Consider the following 22,073-nt stretch of genomic DNA (forward strand, 5'->3'; position numbering starts at 1 on the left):
GAGCTGTGATAAGAAAAGTATGCCTCAAAAAGGGTTTTCTTTTGAGATATGTGGTACAATCCTTTTCCTAAAGACCTGAGAGATCTGGATGCCTTGTACAATTAAAGTAAACCTGATGAATGTGTGGGGTTTATTATATTACAATCTAACATAATTTGACAAAATATATTCTCTTCACTCAAAAGCATAGCAAACAATAAAAATCCTCCTTTCTGATAGCACAACACAGGTTTCATAATCCTCTATTCCACAAAATATTCATGCCGGATCAAATGTGGTAAATATTACATCAAATAATGAGGTCTTTTTTCACATTGTTTTATTTTTCATGAAAGATCTGCACCAATGTCTCAAGTTGTAAAAATGTAACAGAATAAAATGAACATTGGTGTCCATAAGCTGCCAGCATCAACATAAGGCAAAATGGTAAAAATCAAAGCTACGCAGAAGAACTTTGCTTTTTCACTATCTATATATAAAATTACTGAACTGTTTTTAATACGCGTTCAAAGTTGACATGACGTACTCAGATAGATTTGCATGACGAACAATGCTGTCACTTGAATCATTTATATACTTAGTTTAAAAGTTCTTATTGCCAGCTTTACATTATCCTGTTCTTGCAAGATCATTGTGTTTTTGAAGAAAAAAAAACACCAGCCACTATCACTGTAGCAAATTAACACACATATCATTATCAATGTTATTGTATAAGTTGAAAGGAAATCTGTAACTGAAACAAGCCATGAAAACCATGAAAACAATAAAGTTGGTCAAATACAGCAGTGTTAACCAGATCTGGCTCAATTGTACTGATATTGTGTTGACTGTGTTGCCAAACCCATCAGCTTTCAAAATTCTATGGAAGTGAGAACTTCTTTGGCATTGTGCATCTTTTGAAAATGCATTTTGAAATCTTCCCTGAATGTTTCCATAACATTCCATAACATCTGGTGGTAACCAACCACCACATCAACTGATCCAAGCGCCCAACCTGTGATGATCAAGCTGCAGCTGACTGGTAATTAATTAATTTATTTGTTTACTTTTATTATCATTAATATTTTTAAAGATGTGTGTTTTTTATGGTTCAGTATCTGGTTACCTTTTCTAGCTCTCCGAAACACCATCCACAATGGGGAACAAATCCTCCGCACCTTCATCTGTTCCAACCCAGGAAGCTTCAAGTCCACTGCCCCACCAATACAAAATCCAAAAAATTCTGGGGCAAGGCGGCTCGGCAGTGGTATTCAAATGCTTTGACAGCCAGACAAACAAAAATGTAGCCTTGAAGTTTGCCAAAGGGGAAAAGAAGTTTAACTACGAGGTAGGATGCGAGCGATAAGTTTTACTGTAAAAAGCTGAAAAAAAATAAGGATCAAGTCATCAAACATGTGTGGTTACTTATGTTGCTGTAGGCAGCCATGATGAAATTTCTCATGGAGCACGGCTTGGATCAGCGGAACATCATCAAGTTTTACCACAGCTTCAGCTCAAACTCCTGTCTGGTGTTTGAAACGTGTGACATTACTCTAAATGACTACATTAAGGAAAGAACCCAACCAATGGATTTGCAAGACATTAGAACAGTTATCCAGCAAGTACGGTATCAACTAAGAAAAACAACAACCAATCTGAAAACTTACAATTCAATGTAGAACTTGATTCCATTTTAATTTCAGTTTGTAGACTGTGTTTTTTTTGTATTTGTGATCATGTTTCCAGTTGGCCACAGCTTTGGACGCACTGAGGGATTTCGGCATCATCCACAGTGACCTGAAAACAGACAACATCATGTTGGTGGATAAAACGAGAAAACCACTGGAAGTCAAGCTCATTGACTTTGGCTTGGCCTTCTTCTACCAAAAAGTTAACCGCAACATCAATCAATGTCTTTTTTATAGGTAAGATCTGCAGAAATGATCTGTTTGCTCTAAACTGTCCACTGTACAATCTGAAATTTTGCTGCAATTCAGGGAATACAGGCATCATAGTGTTGCAGTGTCATAAAAGTCTTACAGCCAGCCTAAATGATAACACCTGTTCTTGTTTTAGGGCACCTGAACTCATTTTGGGGCTCCCATATTCTGCAGCTGTGGACATCTGGTCACTGGGTTGTGTAATGGCAAGGATGCTTTTAAACTGTGTTCTTTTCCCAGGGGAGAGTGAATATGAAAATGTGAGTAACTTACTGTACTTTTACAGTTTTTTTTACGTTAAATTAATTTCACAAAGTATAAATAATCACTCTATCAAACTGTTGTTTAGAGATGCCACCACATGTATCATTTTTATACAGCGTACTTATAGCTTTGATTAATTTGCCTTTTTAGGGCTTAATGTGTTAGCATTAGTAAAGTTTGGTAGTTGCAATAAATCCTAAGTAGTTGGTTGCTGATTCTAATGGCTTAGTTATTGTTTTTTATCATTCCTAAATTTTATTGTTATTTTTTTATTAGAAGAACATTTTTTGAGTATAGAGTGCCTCCCTAAACTGAAATAATCCATGAGAAAAACACAATTCACCCATAATTGTAGAGAATACAAAGATTTAAGATATACATAAATTATAATCTATAAGACAAATTACTTAGCTACTCACTATTTCATGAGCAAAGTAAAATTTAAGTAAAAAAAAAAAAAAAAGTTAAACATGCTACAGAGTTAAATGTTTATCCAGAGTTTGTTTGACTCTCAGGTATCAAGATGAACACTGTTTGGAAATTCTAATTAGGAGTTTATCGTGTGTTTTTATTCCTAGAAGTTAGGGTCAGGGAAATTGGAGTAGAAAAATTAAAGAGACGGCCAGCAAATTTGGCAAAATTCGCATCAGGAGTTACTGTAGCGATGGGGAATATGGTCTGTAAATTTGATTACAGCATTTTTTTATATTTATTACAATAACAATAAAAGTCATAATAAAAATATTTTAAAAGGGTTTTAAAGATATTTTCCAGCAATCAAAGCCCCAAAACACACACAATGTTCTTAAAAACATACCATTATCTGTTAAACTGCCCCAGGACACCGGCGGAATCAAATAGTGAGAGTTTCCAAATATCGTTAAGATCGTAGATTTTAACTTTAACACAGTACATTTCAATTCCTATCACCGTAATAGAAAATTTCGATAACGACAAACAGGACAACAATTTCCTATCCTTAATCTGCCCAAGCAATGAGGAAAATGCATTTTTGGGTCAGACACGCACTTTAGGATTTGTTCCTCATGGGCCTGGCTGAATCCCTGCAGCTTTGCAGACAGAAAACTGTTCTGCTTCTCTTGATGCCAAGATCACTTTAAGATAGGACAGCACGGGTGGTTTATTTTGCTCCAGGTTTGCATCTGGAGGATCTTTACTTAATTCACTTCACTCATTACTAAAGGCTCAAACACACATCCAAAACATTTAACACAAAATATGTAGCAGAGCTTGACTTAAAATAGATACCTTTTCAGGGCAGAAGATGCAAAACAAACATCTGATCACTGATCCACAGCAGCCACAGCATTTCATCTTAACCAATAGAAGTTTCCCTTTTAAGCAATGGTTTCTACATTCAAGGTATTTTGAATGCAGAACTACACTACTAAACGAGAGAAGTTTCCCTGTCAGAATGTTAACAATGTTTAAATGTGTTAACTTTCCGATTATCAGTAAAAGATGGTTTTAATTAAAATAAATAATAAGTAATTTCTTCAAAAAATAAAATCCAGTCAACCATTTTAAGTTTTCCTCAACAAATATGTTATTCTTAGACACCTGCTTTTCTATTTTAGATAAATTAAATTAGATAGTATGCTAGATTTAAATTTTAAGTGTTTGCGTAAATACCATGTTACGATTCAACCTTGGCATTTTCTAAGGGTGTAAATCACAAGCTTTGTCACAATATGATGTTATATCAATTTGTTTGGATGATGATATGTTGTTTGGTGATATCGCATATTGTTATGATTTCCAATGGATGTGATTGATATGATGCAATATCATCAGCCCATCTAACACTATTATTCACAAAAATAAATAACAGCAAAACAAAAAAATATAATTTGACCATTTTATTTCTCAGCTCTTACAGGTGTCAGGGATTTAAGTCATAAACAGAATTCTTCTAAGTTTAAAATGATAACAGATCACCTGTTCGCTTTAGTCTCATGCCTGAATTTCAAATTAAAGGTGTTTCCTGAAAATGACAGTATGTCACACAATATTTTCATTTTGCATTGGATTGTTAAATCACTGATTCGATTAATCGATGTGGATGATGTGTTGTTACACCCTAGTATTTTCACTCATGTTTCTGAAATGCGAAGAATCCCATACCAGCCCATTCCCAACTTTATCAGAACTCCAGTACTGAATTTGAAATGACAGATGTTCTTTTATTGTAATTAATAAAACCAGAAACTTATTTTTGGTTCTTGTTTTCAGCTGCGCTACATGGTTGATCTTATGGGGCCGCCACCAGACCATCTTATTAATGCTGGCAGCAAGTCAGCACAGTTTTTCATAAGGACAGTCTCCAACCAGTGGATACTGAAGGTGCAGCTGACAATGTTCTTCATGTGTTGAGAAGGCAAAAGGGTTTCTTTTCTTAGTTCTTGAAAGCTTCATTTGAACAATAGGATAATGCTAAAAAAAAGAAAGCCTAAATGCCTTGTGTTGAAGCAGTTCAAATTATATTAGATATTTTTAAAATGTATGAACAGTGATACATTTAACATTCTTACCTTTGCCCTATTAGTTACATTTTTAAAGACATAACCCTGTTTTTGCAGAGACCTGTAGAATACTGGGGATGGGAACACCTACTGACACACAAAAAGCCCTACAGCTATCGCTTTTTGCATCGGGCAAAAATGGTAAGCCTTCATTGCGGCATCGGCTGGCATCGAGGAGTGTCTTCAGGACCTCTCCGCTGAAATCCTGCTGTTTTTCTAAATTAGAGTCATCTGAAGTTTGAACAGCTGGCTGCCACAGAAGAGAGGAGGGAATGCATAGCGCTAGTGAACGCAATGCTTCAGTGGGATGCAGAGAAGAGGATCACTCCCAAAGGCATCCTGAACCATGCCTTCATTGTCTGGAACAGCGGCAACCCGAGCAGCTCTCTCCATGAATCGACCACTGCACTTGGACAGGAACCCAACACTGGCAAGGAATCTGCTTCTTCTGCAACCATGGCAAGTTCCACAGGCACAAGCCAGGAAATGAAAGTTGCCAACTTTGTGGACAATCCAAATCAAGGAAAGAGACATACGTTTGACATGTAAGTGCTACTGCAAGCTTGGTGAGATTATTTGCACTTACTAGAAATTGTATTAGATACACCAGTTCTTTTGGTTGGTAACCCAAATAATATATATTTTTTAAATCTGTCAATAACATGGCAGCAACACTAGGCACCCAGATATTGTGAAGACACTTGCTAAATAAAGTTCAAGCTGAGCATTAGAATGAATGGGGAGCAAAGACAAGTTAAGTGCTTTTGATCGTGGGACGGTTGTTGATGCCAAAAACGGGTCCAAGCATTTCAGAAACTGCTCATCTACTGAGATTTTCCCACAAAAACAGCTCTCAGGTTCACAGAAGGGTCCCAGAAAGAGAGAATATCCAATGAGCAGCAGTTGTGGGGACATAAATAACTTGCAGATGTTTGAGCTGATAGAATGGTAACCGTCCCTTGGTCGTACGTATTACAGGCAATTTATTTGGAATACCAGGGAGCAACACATCAAGTCTTGAAGCCAATGGGCTACAGCAGCAGATCCCGCCAGCTGCCCCACTTGATAGCAATGAGGTGGAGGTGCAGTTCGCACAAGCTCGCCAAATTTGAACAATTTTGGATAAATGTTGCCTTGTCTTGATTTCAGCTGCTACATTCAACTGGTAGGATCTGAATTTAGCCCAAACAACATAAAAATATAGATCTGCCCTTCCTTGTAATAGATTTGCAGTCTGGTGGTTTTGATTGGTTGGTGTGGGAGATACTGATACTGTTGGCACACATTTTTCCTCTTTAATACTAAATGAGCATCATTCAAATTCTGCACCGCAGCTGAGTATTGATGCTCACCATGGCCATCCCTAATGACTTTCCAAAAAAAGTAAAAAACAAAGTTGAAACTACGGAAAACAAGTCCAGTTGCTTTGTTTTTTACTTTTTTTGAAATGACCATGACCTGGATAACTGAGAATCTTCACCAGCATCCCTAATGACTATTCCCAGGCATCGTCTTCCATCTGGGTATTGCACCATGTCACAAAGGGTCTCAAACCGGTCTCTTGAACCTGACGTTACAGAGAGCCCTTGGGATGTTGCGGAATGGGAAACTTGCAGCATGGATGTGCAGCCCACAAACATGCAGCAACTGTGTGATGCTATTATGTCAGCATGGGGGAAAGAAATCCCTGAAGCATGTTTCAGACACATTGTTGTCCAGGCAATTAAACATTAAAGCAGTTTTGAAGCCAAATAGTGATCTAACCAGGAAGATGTACCTACTGAACTGGTTAGTTAGTTTAAATCATACTTTATAAATATTACTGGTTGTTCATCGTTTTCTCTGTTAAAAATATAATAACTTCACTTTATAGGGAAAGTACAGAGTGGCATGGTTGTACACAGCTTTACCTTTGCACTTGCTTATTATAGTGCGTGATTGCACATGTTTTCATTCAACAGTGCAGAACAACCAAAGGACAAGAACTTGCTTCCACTACCCAAGATACACCAGCCTCCCTGTGAACATTTGGGCCAGCCTGATCTGACGGAAAATGGATTGCTCCTAAGGAATAAACATGGTGGAAGATCCACATCAGAGACAAGTTCAAAATCCAGCATCAACCAGGAGGAGAGGGTCCCTACTGCTGTTGTTGTACTTGCCCCAATTGAGGAAACCGACAGATAGGCCAACAACGATTGCAGCAAGCCAAAGCAGAAAGAATGTCTTTGTTAGGGGCGGGGCTAAAAACTAACATCGGTTGCTGTCTAAAGTTGGTGTGGTGTATTAAAAAGCCTAACTGCAAAACACACAGGTTCAGATTTATTAAACCGGGTAATTTAACATCATGCATCTAAAACAGAACTGATAAATACGGAGAAATCCCCAGTCTATTTGCTGAACTGATAATATAATCCAATGTCAATACATTGTGACTTTTCAGGCATTTCAAATAAATGTACAGAGCTGGAGAGCTAATAATCATCTACCATTTGTAGCATTTTTTTTTTCTTTGAGATGACTTAGTAAACACATCCCTGTCCACATATGCTTGCACCCTTAGTGAAAATGTTTACAAACCTTTAAAAGAAATGGATTTGCAGTTACTGAAGTAAAACACACACCGAAAATCCATCTGCTAATTTCAATACATTTATCCAATGGGGAAGAATGAGCAATTACTCTAAACAAAATCATTGGTAGCTAAATTAATGGAGTTAATTTAAGCTAAATAAGACATTTGGACATTACATTTATGAGCTGATCGGTTTCTAAGCTCTTCTAATGAGTCACACATTACTGCCTGTTTCCCTGGGGTATCAGTGTGATATGATATAGATTTTTTGGCCGATTGCAGCCACTGGCCTGGACCAGGATCCATATTTCTCTTGCCATCAAGAAAACTGAGTCATACATCAAGGAAAGTAAAACAAAAATAAATAAAAAATGTAAACACTTTTTGTTTCACACCAGAGCGTGAAACAAAGGCTGGACTAATTAGGAAAGGTACCTCATGCCCACTGTGATGGCCAATAGAGAGCCTGTAATTCTGGGTTATAATCTTGTGGCTTTTTAAACACCACAAGACATAGTTTTAACTGATACAAGCCCAGAATATTTAGCCATCATTGATTATGTTCCGTAAAAACTGTACAAGATATCCAAATATCAGAATTTACTAAACTTATTAAAGCTTTCAGAAGCTTCCTGTTGTTCTAAAGTATATTAATTGAAGTTTTGGAAGTTCTAGATTTATACATCCCATAAGAGGCCATGTTGACCTCATTGTATACTTTACTGCATACAGACAAAGTTCAAAAGTTCACTTATCTTTTTCCTTTTTTTAGCTTTATCGAGTCCGAAAGAATATTTTGGTCAAAAAATAAATGAATAAATAAATAAATAAATAAATAAATAAATAAATAAAAATAAATATCAAAACAGATTTGCAAAGTAATTGGGAAATCTAATGGTATATCAGAGATGGTATGAGATTACAAGATATCGTTAGCCAACAGATTAAACTGTTTTTGAACTTCCCGTGTACGTTTTTATCATAGAAATCAATATTTTAACTTTTGATAACAAGGAAAACCTCGAAGCGCAGTTCTGCACACCTCCTGTAGTACATAATTCTATCCTACAGGAGGCGCAAGCTCCGAAGAATGCACCGGAAGTGGAGCGCACAGCGCTGGAGACATTTTAAAATAAACAGCTACCCGCTAACGGAGCTGCGAGCGCACTGCGTCAAAACACAGAAATATCTTCCGTTTATCAAGAAAAAAGCCGAATACAGTTGTTGGCTCTGTTTGCGGTGCAAATAAGAAAAAACGAAAATTTCCGAAAATGTCAAAAAGTCAGACGTCGATGTACGAATAACTAACGCCGCGGTAAGTCTAAACCAACAGATTGCTATGAGCAGGCTATTAGCATAAAGTGTTAGCATAAACTGTTAGCTGCTGGCTTGACCCTGCAACCTGCCCTGTCCCACTCTGGCTGGGTAGATACCGTTTCCATTTATAGGATCTTGCAGTGCAGCTGTCCTGCAACTTGATTTTTTTAACGACTTGTGCTTTTCCAGTCAAGTTTGCGGAGGTTAAGGTGTTGACTGGGTTAAGTGTTAGCTTCGATGCGCAGCTGAAAGATTGCGTTAGCCTCGTAGTCAAAGACTAAACTGGTCAAAGTCATTCTTCAGGCGCAAATGCATTTTTATTTCAAGGTAGACTGGTACAGAAAAGTTAATACGCGCGTTAGCGTGCGCTTCAGTGTAGGGTGACTATTGTGTGTTTTGTTTAATTGTAGGTATGAATATGTAAAAGTAGACTTTTGGCCACTGTAACACTGTATGTACAAAAATCAAAATTATGGTGATAAATTGCATTAAGAGCTTTATATATGAAAATTAAGGGTGTTTTTTATAAGTTTGGTCCACAACTTCTATTTTTACCTTTTGAAGCAAACTTAAAACGACCTTTCATCTGTTTCTACTTACAATCACAAGTCGGTATGCTCAGTAGTAGATGCTTTATTCAAATCTGCACATTTAGTCTTAGAAAATCCATATGCATGCTATAATATATGTAATTACATAATGCAATTTGTAAAATAAACTGTTAGAAGAGAATAGCAGTTAAAGATGCACAAAACATTGATTTGTGTGTTAAATTGTATATGTGAACATTTCCTTTTAGACCGGTTTACTAATAAGGTGTAAAAAATAACACAATAAAACAAGATTCCATTGGCGTCTGCTTTTCCAATATTATTGGTCAGATGTTGATTTGCTGTGCAGCTTAATCAATCAAATGTAAGGGTCTGTTTGATGTGCTGCCATGAATGTTTAAATAAATTGTCTGACACAACCATGGAATTATTTTATTTGTTTAGATATATCTAAATAATCTTCGTTTTTTTTTTTTTTGTCTTCTTCTTTGTTTTCAATTCCAGCTGGTAAGTTCCTGTCCAGGCACATTGGTCCATATTTCCTGGACCTTTGGGCTCTGGGCTTAACTTTCTCAAGAAATGGCTGATTCAGAAAAGGCAGAGGAATTTTTGGACGCTGAATGCCCCCCCGAGTGTCTCGAAGAGACACAGACGGCTACAGCCTCTGCTCAAGGAGAACAGGATGAGCATCTAAAAACAGAGACGACTACCAGTACGAGCTCACCCCCCAGGGAGAAGGAGCTAGACAGTCCCTTAAACACTGAGGGAGAGCAAAGTCTCCTCTCCATGCCATGTCTAATGAAGGAGCTTCGTCGGGACTCCCCAGAGTCTCAACACGCCTCCACAGGGAGCGACAAGCCTGTGTCGCGTCACGTCTACGAGAGCGACTCCTCGAATCCCTGTATGTTGTCTCCGTCTTCCAGCGGGCACCTGGCTGACTCGGACACACTCTCCTCGGGGGAGGAAGGCGCGGCCCCTCCTGTCGGAGAAGAGGGCGGCATGGAAGCTGCGAATGACCCCGGTCAGTTAGGGAGAAAAGAGGGATCCGCCACAGGCTCAGGGGGCAGGAAGTCTCGCCGATCGCATTCGGAGAGCGAAATGCCTCACAACGCCATGGCGGCGAAGAAGAACCGCTGCCAGCCAACGGTGACGGCACCGGGGCAGGAAAAGCAAACCAATGGCAAGTTGGGAAAAGTGAAAGGTCACCGGAGTCAGAAACACAAGGAGCGGATGCGTCTGCTGAGGCAGAAACGAGAGGCGGCGGCACGGAAGAAGTACAACCTGCTGCAGGACAGCAGCACCAGTGACAGTGAGCTCACGTGTGACTCCAGCACCAGCTCCTCGGACGATGACGACACTTCGGGAGGAAGCAAGACAATCAAGACAGATATTCCAGGTAACCTTCAATGACCCTACCACATCCGTAAAGCACAGCACTACACAGTTGGTTAACAGCAGCTGCTTTTTACATTTTAGTGTGAAATAGTGCAATAAAATACACAGTCTAGCACTATCAGAGCATATAAGAATGAGTAATTACTGTTTATCAGTCATACAGGTTAACAATGAGGAGTTCCATGCATGACTGTAAGGTTTTAGGCCGAATATTTAGCAAAGTTTTACACATTATTTATACTGACAGTAATGCAGACCTTGATTTTTGTGCTTGTTTTATCAGTCACTGTTTTCTTTTTGTTTTTGTTTTTTTGCCATTCATCATCTAAAGTCATTTGCATTGTCTTTAAATGCATAGTGTATTCCGAAGGCCTACGTCCAGCGTCTTTTTTACTTTTCATGTTTTCTCTGTTCTGTCTCATCAATGCATGCTGGGAGTATAGTCGGCATTGTTCAACTCAGTGAGTGATACTGAATTAAAAAACGTAGTTCCTTTCTGCATTTTAACAAATGAGCCATAGATACTTTCACCCTCTGTTCTAAACTGACTATTGAAAAACCTACTGCATTAGCTTGAGCCAGTCACTTCTATTTTATTAGGTGTTGCCTTAAAATGCAATTTGTAATATTTTTATTTAGATGTAAGAGTCAACGAATGTCCATATCAGTCAAAATAGGGATATGCGTAACTCTCAAAAAGCCACATTGCCTTTTTATTTCTATTAGATGTTAATTGCTGCAAACCCGCTGCCGAAGATGTTGAGCTAAAGTAAGTAAGAAAGAGCCTGCACTAATCAGAGGGTTAGGTAGGAGTGTGATCAGTGGAAGTGCTCCCATCAGAATTTTGTGGCTCAGTTCCGATCTCAAGTTTTTGTACTTTAGATTTACTAAAGCTTTGCTTGCCGATAGCAATTTTGCACGGATTCCAAATTCTATTAAATAAGTGCTATATAAGTAGGGAATAAAAAAATATCTAGCCTCCCTGTTATGAGCACCCAATAATTATTCGTATTCGGAGCAGGGGGCACGTCACACTGCTGTGTACGGGCAGTTGCTGTAAAACTGAGCAGAGAATATGGTTTGGGGACGCTGTTTTAAATAGTTTTTAAATAGTTTCTACTGTGTTTAATAGTCTTCTACTGTGGAGTTGGGGACACTAGTTTGGTTGGCGTTACTAAAACCGTTTCTGTGGATATCACGGAAGACGTAGATCATTATCACAAATCTGAGATTTCCAAAAGACTGCCAACTATCCCCAGTCCAACGTACTCCATAGCAGTCAGCGGTTTAAAGCTCAGAAAGGTTTCTATCACACGCAGCCTTCCTGTTATCTGTTAGAAGTCTCCTGCTCTCTCTAGCAATTTCACTAAACGGCAGACTTTGCAGAAAACACAGTCTCCTTTAAATTAGATTCAAACCTCTCTTTGTGTCGTCTGCACTGCATGCTTATGCTTATAGCGTGGTGCCTTCACTGGTCAGAAGACGATTGGATATTTGAGTTAACGATAGGCCAAAAACCAGTCGGGGTAAGACGAGCTGAAAATCAGCCGCTTCTGTTCACCAGCTGATTACTTGGCGCATCTCTAGTAAACACTAACACTGGCAGGGTGTCTGTTTTTTAATCAAAGCTCCTGTGTGAGTCGGAAATGTCCAGAACCGCTTGTTGGCTAGTGTTCAAGAACTTTTCTAGCTCCAAAGATTTACCAGTAATTCCTTTTTAGATGGATGAGTGTACTTCAAAGACTCCCCAGTTAATTCCCCGGTCACCGACACATCCACGCTTCTTCCTCTAGGTATCTCCTTAGCACATGATATCTTTTCAGCCATTTTTACATCCCGGATACAATTTGAGCGCATCAACTGCATGATGTAGTCCATCAGCATGAAAGAGTCGATCTGCACGTAACCCGAAACAGAACGTCATTTTCTCTTTAATGCACAAGTCCACCTCAGAAGCATGACAGTGCTACTGTATTGTCTTATGGCTTGGCCTCAATGTCTTTAAAGCTGGCTTCAGACGTGCGTCGGAGAGATCCAGAGTGGGAGCCCAGATTCATGGGCTGCTGGACACCAGTTCGTGGGACAGGAACGGCATCGGCAGCGTCCTGGAGGAGGCCATGACGCGCTTTGCCGTGATGCAGCGCCAGACCGAGGAGCGCTTCCGCATCTGGATGGAAAAGCTGGCACACCTCGACTCGGACAACGACTCGTCCAAGCGCTCGAGTGACGCGCCCGAGGGGCAGCAGGTGGCCCAGCTGTCCCCCCCGAGCTCTTTTTTGCCGTCGTCAGAGTCTGCAGAGACTATGGCCGCCTACATGCTGGCACGAGAGACCAACAGTCTCGCCGCCGCCGCCGCCGCTCCCATGAACAACAACAACATCCTTCCTGAAGCCGTCGCCCAGAACGGCAACCTGGGTGCACCCGACCCTGGTCTCCTGAATGTTTAGAGTCTGCTTCAGTTTCCTGTAGTTTTGTTCACAGAACCTAGACCTAGTTGATGCTGAGCGCACCGCAGCCAGTTAAAATAGTTAAGCGATGCGAGGGTCTCTGCGCAGACACACCACTAACCGCAGCCAGACCCCCGAGCGGCTCGTCGCAACCTGCCTCGGCGCAGGCCCTGAGCTCAGTGTTTCTGTTGGCACTGAATCACTGTGAGATTTGACATTCAGAGTTACCCAGCTCAGCTGTTTGATTTCTGCTGCTTCCGTGACACGGACACTGACTCTTTTACAACACGGACACATCCTTCAGGGCTGTTTATTCTGATATGGGTCGTTTGGCTTGTTTGTTTCTCATTTATCCGCCGTTGAAACCCAGACAGAGTATCTAATAATTGTCACTGCAGCGTGCGCATTACGACACCTGGGCCGAAATGATTCCAGTGCTGGGTGGGGTGCTGCCGGGTCAAAGCATGTGCCTTGCCATTGGGAAGCATTTCAGTGCTCTTTCTGTAGCAGTCAGGTTTTAACGCCCTGCGTCCTTCATGGTTTCTTTAGCTATCTGCACCAAGCTGCAGATGGTTCAGGAAACTCCTGCAACAGCTTTTTTTTTTTTTTTTAATCTTGGTGGCATAGCTTTACTAACAGCAGAACATTTATCATAAATTTGCCTATAGATATAAATGCAATATACTTACCATAAAAAAAGTTTGCTGTTTTCAAGCTCTTACATGGTTCCTAATGTTGGACATTCTGTTACATTTGTTTCAATTGCTGATTTCTTTTTTTTTTTTTTTGTAGCAACATGAGGCGACTGAGGGGGAAAGAAACTTTGTCCCCTGGGATTTCTTTTTTGCTCAGCCTTTACAGACTTCAGAAAAAGTGCCAGATATATTAGTGTGGCGGTTAGCTGCAAGGTCAAGAGTGTCAAATCATTGATTTATTTGCCTTGTTGTGTTTTGGTTTGCACTGGCTTTGCCTCCCAGCCTGGCCTTGAGCTCCTTGAGACGGTGTTTTAGTAGTTTAGACTGAAGGATCAACTGAAGCGATGGAGCTGTGATGTGGAGCATGAAAATGTTTACAAGTTATACTTAAAAAAAAAGAAAAGGGGGAGGAACAACAGACTGATCTGACTTACAGTGGCGCCCGCTCTGGTTCGTATTCTGTGCTCTGTGGACCACCCGAACCCCTCAAACTTCTTACACTACACTGAATAACATGCGGTGCCTTGCAAAAGTGTTCAAAACCCTTGGATTTCACATTTTTCTAAAGACTGCAGGCCTTGATGTGGTTTTGTTTGGGATTTTATGTGATGCGCCAGCACAAGGTGGTGCAAAAACTGTGAAGGAGCAGGTATACGATGTGTGGTTTAAAAGCCTTAGCCCAAATTACAATAGGAAGTTTGTTGTCTGCATTATTATTGAGCTCCCCTGAGACAGTGGAGACAGTGGAGCAATTACAGCTGGAAGGTTTTAGGGCTATATCTCCAACAGCTTCACACATCCAGGAACTGAAATGTGTCTTTGATATAACTTCAAGCTTTCAATAGATTTTCAATTAGATTCAGCTCTGGGCTTTGGCTAGGCCATTCTATCAGAATAACATGCTTTGAATCCATTCCAGTCCAGCCATGGCTGATTGTTGGTGGCAGTGGTCCCGTCGGCCAGTGAACCCCCCAGCCCCGAGCCTTTGGTAGCTTCCAGCAGGTTTTCTTCTGGGAGTAACCTTTAACTCCATCTGGGTTAGGATCCCTAACAGTGAAATGAGCCCTCTTAAGGGTTTTGTTCCCATCAACTCTAACCAGATTCCCTTTTCCTCCCTGAGAAGATAAACATCGCATCGTGCCAATGCCATGTTCCAAGATGGCAATATTGTTCTGGGGTTCATTTTCTGACACATAACACTTTGCAAAATTAAAATCTTCTTCTCTCTAAGAAGCCCGCCATGTTTCTGCGTCCTGCTGAAGTAAAGCACTCCCACAGCATGATGCTGCCACCGTCATGTCACTTTTTTCTTTCAAATAGAGATCCTTTTCTGTCCCTTAACATCGTTTTTAAATTTCCCTGCCGTTTCAGAAGTACGCGCTGCTTTGTGTTCATGGATCCCATACACCTCCAGTATCGTACGCCAACGTCTGTAGTCTACCTAAACCTTGAAGAGGTTGAAGGAATATGAAAACTTTTGCGAGTTACGGTATCCGGCCATCAGAGTAACATCAGCAACACGCAGCGCCGCTAACATAAAATATCAGCCAGATGTGAATGGGGGTCCTCGGCTCATCGGTTTTTTAATAGCTGGGATTGGAGGAAATGTTCTGAAAAAGCCGAACACATTGTTCCGCCACCTGTTTGCATGTGACTATATAACTGTGTAGTGCAAGGCCAAACTAGTTCTCATCAGAAGCATGTGTGCAAGGTATATCTGTGCTTTAACGCTGATATGAAGGGTGGCAGATGGTTTGTCCTCGCCCCGGGGGGTCAGGTTCAGGTTTTAGTGAATGTGGTGTTTCAGGTAACACTGCGTCCATGTCCTTTAGCTGTCTAGGGTTGACATGGATCTAGCATTTTCCCTTTTTTTTTTTTTCTTTTTTTTTTGAATTTCTAAAAAAAAGTTACCTTTATAAATAAAAGAAGAAGAAAAAAATCTGTTTCACCGACACAGTGACGAAAACCTGGTGCATACAATCAAAACGTGCGCCGAACAGACCAAGGGGACAGTCCGTTGTTTACCAAAGAGACTCTCCTGGTTTACATTAGTCCCTTTTTCTATCATTAAAACGCCACCTTTATATTTGGAGGAGCTCTCGTTTCCCCGGTTACCACGATAGGAATAACATCCTGGCTCTATCAGCTATTCATAAGTTCTCTCATTGTACATGCCGTCCAGACAGACCTGCTGAAACACCTACACCAACGTCTGGATGGCGCGGCGGGACTCTCGTTACAGGGTAGATTAAAGACACGTGCTCCCGCTCTGCCACGCTTAACTCTTCTGTTCTTTGGTTATTTATCATCTGAACTGTGTTTCATTCACAGAGCAAGGTTATTTTTAAGTGTTTTGTAGAAGAAGAAGAAGAAGAAGAAGAAGAAAAAAAAATCCTGTAGTGTAGTTTTTATGTGGATGGCTGTTATTTTAAAAACCAATAAATAAATCAAAAACCGGCTGCTTCAGACCGTTTATTCTTGTCCCGACATAAATACACAGCAAGTAACCGATGCGTCTTAAGTTGAACTTTTTCTTTTACACCATAACGACTGCTTTCAAGCCAATAAGGATGATTTTATTTATTTTTTATGGTCTATTTAATGCCGCTCGAAGATGCCGCGTCCAGTCTGCGTCGAGCAGGAGCCGACTAATCTCCTAAAGCCATGGTTTGAATAATGAAGTGTTTTCTTTGTCTCCTGCAGACGGGCCTCCAGTAGTGGGTCACTATGATATTTCAGGCACTGATTCTAACCAGGAGAGTGTGAGTGTGGAGACAGTGCGGCCTACGGTGATAAGGCATGAGCTAAAAACACACAGAGGCCAGGATATGGCAGCACACTCTGGGTGTATAAGAGCTCTGGGCTCTATCTCAGGTCAGTTACAAACCCGGTGTATCCCAACTCATCATTTCCTTCTCAGTGAAGTGCGGTGACTTTGAAAAAATAAAAAAGGGGGGGGGGGGGCTTTGGTGTCTTCCGTAAGCAGCGGTGGGGAGTCGGGCTTTTTAATCACAGCAAGAGGCCTTTGAAGTACACTTCATCCCACACACACACACGCGCAACCCTGGTTTGGTGTTGCTAATAAGAAGAAAAAAAAGGCTGTGCTGCTTCCTCAAAGCAATAAGACAGAATTGACCTTTTTTTTTTTTAAATGAATTAGCACCATAAGAATTAAGTCTCTGCGGATGAGTGTCCTCCTGTCCACTCTGTTTGTGAAATGTAGCTGTCGCTTGGTTGCTTTGTTTCTGTCTCTGTCAAAGCAGCTGCAGTCTTCATGTGTCGGCAAAGGCCTGAGGCTGAGTTCTGCTTTGATCCTCCTCCTGATGTGTGACTGTCCCTCTTATTTATTTCAGGCCACGCGGAGGCAGAGCTGTCGCACAGAGAGAGCTCTCATCACAAAGGCCAGATTAACCTTGCGTCCTCAGACAGTGAGGTGGAAATAGTCGGAGTGCAAGAGAACGCACGGTAAAGACGAGTTGTTTCGGGGGGGTTTTTTTTTTTTTTTTTTTTAAGCCGACCACTCACTTGAAGCAGTTTTGAATTTTTAAATGTTTTTATTTTTTTTTTCCCCCCCTTGTCATAAACAGATGCGCCCATCCGTGCGGAGGGGTGATAAAAAGTCTGTCTTCCTGGAAGGAGGGTTCAGTGGAGCAGTTAAACAGCACAAATCAATCACAGCTCTGGACTAATGTCTCCCCTCGCCCCAACTGGGTCTCCCCTCCCGAAGTGGTGGACCTGACGTTGGACGAGGACGCTGGGCACAAATATCTACTTTAAAACCGTTCACACACACCCTGCCTAGTCTGACTTAGGCTGGAATCATTAGATTGCAGCCTATCCCTTGCCTGCTCATAGACTCCTTGTTATTCTCGGACTCCTGTGTTTAACTTTCTGTTTATCAAAGCCATTCTACTGATGTGACACCCCCCCCCCCCCCCCCCTTACAATCTGCTAATCAACTAGGATCCAACTGTAATGAAATGGCACAGTGCTGTAAGTGCACATTGAAACTTACAAGTGGGTAATCTGTTCACGATAGCAATATCCTCCCTTCATTTATTACCTCGGTCACTCTTCCGTACCGGAGTTGGCCGGATATTCTGCGCTCGCAAGTGACGAATGTTGCCCTGCTGCTTTAGATTTGATCAGGTTCACAGCACAGCTGTTGATTTGCATCACTACACACTTTGAGTGGGATGTTTTGGACCTGATTTCTTTTATCTGTCAACGGAAAGATCAAGCTGAATCAGTTTTTTTTTAAATAGCGCAACGGAAATATATGGCAACAGTAACTGATCAAACGGGGGGGGGGGGGGGAGTTTTTTCCTTTTTAGAGGTCTCAACACTGGATGCGCGTTCAAATCAGTCGGCATTCATAGTTTGCTTCGCGCAGTGTCCAAAAGAGGCGCCGCCTGCTCCGATTCCTTCAGGGAGGGTTCCAGTCTTATCGAGGGGAAATGTTACAAAATTTGTTGGAGTTCAAAGGAGAAGATTAATGACACCAGTCATTAATCTGTCTCGGCTCGGATTTACATCCACGCGTTGTCTTGAGAACAACGCTGGTATCTTGCACACAGGACCTTACGGTTTCTTGACTTCATTTAAAAAAAAAAAAGAGTGAGTTGTTATTGAATAGTCTGACACACGACTGTTCAGTTTTTCAGCTTAGCTTTTGGAACCAGTTTTAAATGGTAGCGATTACCTGTTGTGAACTCTCCATTTGTGTACAATGATAAAATCCCTGTTTAGGCCTGATGCAAGCATCTGTTCCAGCTGATCCAGATCTACGTAGAGACGGTTGACAAATACCGTTCACATCCGGCGTCAGCATCCGCCCTGAGCGATCTCTGTAACGCATACATTTAAATTCACCACGCTTAAAATTGACCTGAGTCTAACTTTTAAGTTAATCAACCTGTGAAACTCTTGCTGGGCTTAGTTCTGTAGCTTAAATATGAGAGAAGTAGAAGGGAGTAAAAGTGGGAGTCTGCAAAGCTTGGCATTTTAGCTATGCACCAATTTAATCATCCAGAGATCGAGATCAGCCAGGTTTCCTCTGGTTGTCTTAGTTTGGTGATTTGCAGGTCAAATGCAAGAAACTTTTTTTTTTTCCCCCTAATTATTGAATCCATTAAAAATAAGACCTGAAATGCATCAACCATCAACATGTACGTTGAAGCACTGTATGGTTGTAGTTTAATGCAGATCAGCCAAAAGTTAAGGACAAATACTTTGATACATAAATGCCGTGTATTCTGTATCTCCGTTGTTTTCTGTTGGGTTCTGAACCAGTGGTCTCCAACCTTTTTTTTTGTGCCACAGGCTGATTTAACGTCGGACAATATTTTTACGCGTATAAATACAACACGATAGATAAAATATGACCCACATCAAAGAAGATGTCTTTTCAAAATCTAAATATTCAACAATATGGTGAATATGCATGAACAATTCCACCCACCATAACCCTGAATCAGTGGGAGCCCTCAGCTCGTTTCTCTGCAATGAGTCGGTCCCACAGCGGAGTAACGGGAGACCATGAAACCTGAAGGTTTTGTTTTGCTTTTTTTTTGTTTTTCTTTTGTCGAGCCTATACTGTAATTTAACTTTTACCTACATTCAAGGCCCCCGTCATTGCGCAGCCTCTCCTAGAAGTTCACAGAAAATGTTTTGTGGTGGGCAGAAGCAATTGTTCAATGGTGAATGGTCTCTTAGCCTCAGCAATACTGTTAGTCACCAAGTATGGCGCTTATCTGTGCTTTTATTAATGTGACTCTTAAACGGATGTAACGGGCAGAATCCAGCTATTTTTCCAAATAAAAAAAATTGTTCAGAGAAGATAAAGCGAAAGTAATGTAAGTTGTCTTTCAGTGCGGCCCTGGGGTTGGGGACCACCATTCTATACCTTCTATATCTATTTTTTTTAGGAGGAAAAAGTCACAACAGATCAAACTCTGAACCAGAAGGCCTAACCTAACTGAAAATCTACCGTGTGCGTCTTCCAGGAAGAGCTTTGGTCGACGCATCGCTGATTTTGACCCGCCAGTAAAACGCCCGACTTCCTCACCAGTCAGCTCACAGTATCCCACACACAGCGCAGCCTAAAAAACAAATCGTCGTTTAGTCTACAGAGGGAGAATACAGCAGGAGCTTTTTATGAGTTTGCGTATAATCCGGTCGATCGGCTCGCTCAGGACGGACGCCGCTACCAGATGTGAATGGGGTCAAACGCATCCCAGACGTTCCTTTTTAAATCCCGTTTACAGGTTGAGTTTCTGCATCTTGCATCTGGACCACAAAGGAAGAGAGCAGCACTGGTTTAAATTCCAACACTAAAACATGTGGCTCGTTTCCACATATAAATGGGAGGCAATTCGGTGAAGAATTCATTGTTCTAGTTTAGTTTTGAGTTTGAGTTGTGTTTGGACGCCACGTTTTCATTTGAAAGACTCGTTATCGGTGAATGTATGACCTTGCAGTGCTGGCTCAGTTTGTACTGTCTTGCGTGCTTTTCTTGAATAGGTGCATACTCCTTTAAAAAAAAAAAAAACGAAACTCTGGGAATCCCTTTTTAAAAACAGGAAATGTTTCTTCCCTTGAATACTGCAAAGAAAGATGATCTGAATGCCTTGAAATGTGCACTATTTTCTTTAAAAAAAAAATGTACAAAGCTTGTTATTTTAACTTTCCAGAGCAGTAGATTTTGCAGCCTCAACCACAAATATATTTTAATAATGGTTGTGAATTAAGCACATATATAAATATCTATAAAATAAAAAGGGGTGATGAGTCTGTGCTTGTGTGTGAACCGTTGTGGGACAGTTGATGTTTTTTTTGTTGTTTTTTTTTCCTCAGGGCCTTCTTGCTTCTTCCCTGCAATCATACCTTGTCTTCACGCCGCACTGCAACCAAGCTGGTGAATTCGTACCAGTAGACACCCTTTGCAAGCTGTTTTTTTTTTCCTCCCTCATTGTAATACGTTGAATATTTACTTTCCTACGCCATATTTGAGAATTTATTATATAGGAACTTCCGCAGATGACAGAAAGGGAAAATTTTTAACATTTTTAGCAACCTAAACCAAAGTCTGAATGGAATGTGTGTTCCCTGCTTGTTTCCGTTTTAATCGTTTAATCTTCGCTCCCTGTCATGCTTTTTGTAAATTTTGAATTGCACTCTTGTTTTGGAAGAATATGATGCAAATTATGTTTTAAAAACTCTTTTTTGGGGCAGTTATTTCCACAATTTGCAGCTTTCACCTTTTATTAATTGTCTACCATTTCTGCTTGCGAAATCTGCTCTTTTAGCTAGTTAGTGAGACATTGCATGTCATTTATTACCCGTATCAGCAGGCAACATGGCAGGGATGCCTGACTATGGTTTTACATTGCATGGTTAATATTGTTTTTAAAACCGAGGTCAGAAATTTTGCTTTTTACAGCTGACTCTGCTTTTCTCTTTGTTTTTATTCAGTTTGACTCTCAGTATTTTTAACTATCAAGACATTTTTTTTTGTCCTTGTTGCTTCTGCAAGACCCTGAGTTCCTTGAAATCCTGTATGTAGAACAAAAAGAAACTATTTTAAGAGTAAATAAATAGTATTATTTAATGATCTCGTGTACAGGCTTTGTTTCCTTTAACAGAACTGTTTTTTTTTTTTTCTCAAGAGATGTTTTGTACTTTATTTAATGGATCAGCATGAACGTAAGAAAACAACGTCAAGCCTGAAGGCAAGCTGGTGTTGTGTGGGTATTATTTGTAGTTTGAACACATTTCCTTTTGCATTATTACTTATTTTGGGACTGAAGCATTACCTGGAAACTGATGACTGACGTTCAGGATTTGCTTTTCATTCATTCAAGATCATGTTCTACAAGGGTTTGGGCGCGGATGTTTAAAATTCAAAATTATTTCTGGAAAGGTGTGGCCTTATTTCAGGGGTCTGGTGTTGAAATATATTTGTTCCGCTTATATTTTTGATCCCATTGTCTAAATGTTGCACCTGTCCATGCATAAGTCTGTCAATAGAGTGAAATTAGTTTCAATACTAGTTGAAACAAAGAACATGTTTCAAAAATGAAACTTTCAAAAAAAAAAATTGCGAAAAATCATACTTCAAAAAACATTTTAAAAATGTTTTGAGAGTAGTCAACAACGCATATTTGCAAGTACATCCTACATTTTTTGCAGTTTGGTGATTTTTTTTTTTTTTTTCAGTTTTTTTTTTTTTTTTTGAAGCAGTTTTATGAATTGCCTTCTTTCAAATCACCTTTTTACAGAGTAGATTCTCTACACTTCTGTGGGCGGGGCTTTAATTAACTTTATATACAGGTTTTCTGGTTGTTCACTAGAGAAACTGATTTCCAG

At 40.4% G+C, this 22,073-nt stretch overlaps 2 protein-coding genes across 5 annotated transcripts; both read left to right on the forward strand.

The window, feature by feature from the left end:
- The first annotated feature begins 935 nt into the window (after nucleotides 1-935).
- Nucleotides 936-7,162, forward strand: LOC105929996 (homeodomain-interacting protein kinase 2). Of its 2 annotated transcripts, none has more exons than XM_012867956.3 (9): nucleotides 936-1,021; nucleotides 1,115-1,327; nucleotides 1,419-1,601; nucleotides 1,726-1,904; nucleotides 2,056-2,179; nucleotides 4,437-4,547; nucleotides 4,784-4,867; nucleotides 4,952-5,271; nucleotides 6,688-7,162. In XM_012867956.3, exons 2-9 carry the CDS (start codon nucleotides 1,136-1,138, stop codon nucleotides 6,911-6,913), a joined length of 1,419 nt encoding a protein of 472 aa, XP_012723410.2. In that variant the 5' UTR covers nucleotides 936-1,021; nucleotides 1,115-1,135; the 3' UTR covers nucleotides 6,914-7,162. The 2 variants fall into 2 exon arrangements, with proteins under 2 accessions (XP_012723410.2, XP_021174892.2); XM_021319217.2 differs by having other exon boundaries at nucleotides 965-1,021; nucleotides 1,095-1,327.
- Nucleotides 7,163-8,413: 1,251 nt separating this feature from the next.
- c8h18orf25 (chromosome 8 C18orf25 homolog) lies at nucleotides 8,414-21,318 on the forward strand. Of its 3 annotated transcripts, XM_012867958.3 has the most exons (5): nucleotides 8,414-8,616; nucleotides 9,674-10,565; nucleotides 16,410-16,580; nucleotides 17,060-17,171; nucleotides 17,294-21,318. In XM_012867958.3, exons 2-5 carry the CDS (start codon nucleotides 9,749-9,751, stop codon nucleotides 17,481-17,483), a joined length of 1,290 nt encoding a protein of 429 aa, XP_012723412.2. In that variant the 5' UTR covers nucleotides 8,414-8,616; nucleotides 9,674-9,748; the 3' UTR covers nucleotides 17,484-21,318. The 3 variants fall into 3 exon arrangements, with proteins under 3 accessions (XP_012723412.2, XP_012723414.2, XP_035996236.1); XM_012867960.3 differs by lacking the exon at nucleotides 16,410-16,580; XM_036140343.1 differs by lacking the exons at nucleotides 16,410-16,580; nucleotides 17,060-17,171; nucleotides 17,294-21,318 and adding an exon at nucleotides 12,572-16,162.
- The last annotated feature ends 755 nt before the right edge of the window (nucleotides 21,319-22,073 follow it).

This window comes from Fundulus heteroclitus, chromosome 8 (assembly GCF_011125445.2).
Source record: "Fundulus heteroclitus isolate FHET01 chromosome 8, MU-UCD_Fhet_4.1, whole genome shotgun sequence".
Classification (NCBI taxonomy): domain Eukaryota; kingdom Metazoa; phylum Chordata; class Actinopteri; order Cyprinodontiformes; family Fundulidae; genus Fundulus; species Fundulus heteroclitus.